The 1,366-nt window shown below is 66.6% G+C and overlaps 1 protein-coding gene across 1 annotated transcript; it reads right to left on the bottom strand.

Annotated features, from left to right (window-relative positions):
- Positions 1 to 802: 802 nt before the first annotated feature.
- CDK5R2 (cyclin-dependent kinase 5, regulatory subunit 2 (p39)) lies at positions 803 to 1,360 on the bottom strand. The gene has a single exon (XM_006891883.1). The coding sequence runs from the start codon at positions 1,087 to 1,089 to the stop codon at positions 808 to 810; it is 282 nt and encodes a 93-aa protein (XP_006891945.1). The 5' UTR covers positions 1,090 to 1,360; the 3' UTR covers positions 803 to 807.
- Positions 1,361 to 1,366: the final 6 nt, after the last annotated feature.

The raw sequence follows: 1,366 nt of genomic DNA on the forward strand, positions 1-1,366 counted from the left end.
AGTTTTCTTTCTCCTCTCCACCCTTCACAGAGGCACCGCTGCCGCCCCCCCCCCCGTGCTCCTCCGGGTTGGTATCACCCCAAAACCTCCACCTTCTGCAGCCGGCAGCCCCTGGTTCCCCAACTCCCGGCATGCAACACGTAGGGGGGAAAAAACGAGGAGGGGTGTGGGATGAGGGACCATCCCGGTGAGTGGGGGCCCGCTGCACCTCCACAGATCCAAATCAACAACGTGCCCTTTTCTCTCTCGAGGCAGATGAGTACAGGGGGGACTGAGTCAGGGGAAGAAATGGAGGGTGACAGTGACAGAGTGGGGTTGGGAGACAGGAGAGGGTGGCACATGGCAGGAGAGGACTACAAGAGGGGGCAATGCTGAGACAGGTGCAGGGAGAGAGACAGGGCCACGGGAGACAGGTAGGGAGCAGAGGAAGATGGAAAAACATCCCCAAGGGACAGAACACGGAAAGGCAGGGGAGGCGGAGGTGCAGGAAGGAGGTGGGAGCGCGGACACTAACGACAGGTGGACCACAGACACGCACAACAGGGAAGGGGGGGCCTGGGGAGAATGGGGAGACAGGGGGCGCTGACACACAGAAAGGTGAGGCTGGGGTCCCCTTCTCGCGCTCATCACCCCGTCGCCCCAGCAAATCCAGACGCGCTGCCTCTGGCGTCAGGGCCACCAGCTTCCCCTGCGGGTCAACGGCGGCTCCTTCTGCGCCCAGCCGGGCTTGGAGCAGCTGTATCGGTGGTGGCAGCAGCGTGATGGTCCCGAGGGGTTGGGGGGGGGCGGGCGCGGGCCCGGGCGTCCCTAGCGGTCCAGGTTCATAGTCCAGTGCTTGGCTCCGGCCGCGCAGCTGTCCCTGGCGGCAGAGGAGGTGGCGGCGCCGCCCGAGGGGCCCCCGGCGGCGGCGGCGGCCTCGCCCTCGTTCTTGAGGTCTTGGAAGACCTGCGTGAAGAAGTGGGGGTCGGCGTTGAGCCGCAGCATCTGCGGGCTGAGCCGCTGGATGAGGCGCAGGCAGCGCTGCCAGAAGCGCTCCTTGTCAGGCTCCACGAGGAAGGGCTTGAGCGGGTAGGAGATCTCGTTGCCCATGTAGGAGTAGGCGAGGTAGAGGCAGGTGAGGAAGGCGGCCTGCAGCTCGGCGGCCGACGCCAGCTCGTCCCCGCGCAGCGACTCGCGGCACAGCAGGTACACGAACACCAGGTTGGCGGGCGTAATGAAGGCCTGGTCCTGCCAGCCCTGCAGCAGCAGCGAGCGGTCCACGCCGCGGAACCAGCCCACCAGCTCGCCGGGGCTCAGCTCCTTGAGGCGGTAGCAGCGGCGGCACACGAAGTCACCCAGGCAGCGCAGCAGCTCGCCGGTGGACGCC

The sequence above is a fragment of the Elephantulus edwardii genome, unplaced genomic scaffold, assembly GCF_000299155.1.
Source record: "Elephantulus edwardii isolate Elephantulus edwardi_28Jun2011 unplaced genomic scaffold, EleEdw1.0 scaffold00106, whole genome shotgun sequence".
In the NCBI taxonomy this organism is placed as follows: domain Eukaryota; kingdom Metazoa; phylum Chordata; class Mammalia; order Macroscelidea; family Macroscelididae; genus Elephantulus; species Elephantulus edwardii.

Excerpts from the sequence above, each read along its gene's own strand:
- CDK5R2 (XM_006891883.1), bottom strand. The coding sequence starts at position 1,089 with ATGGGCAACGAGATCTCCTACCCGCTCAAGCCCTTCCTCGTGGAGCCT.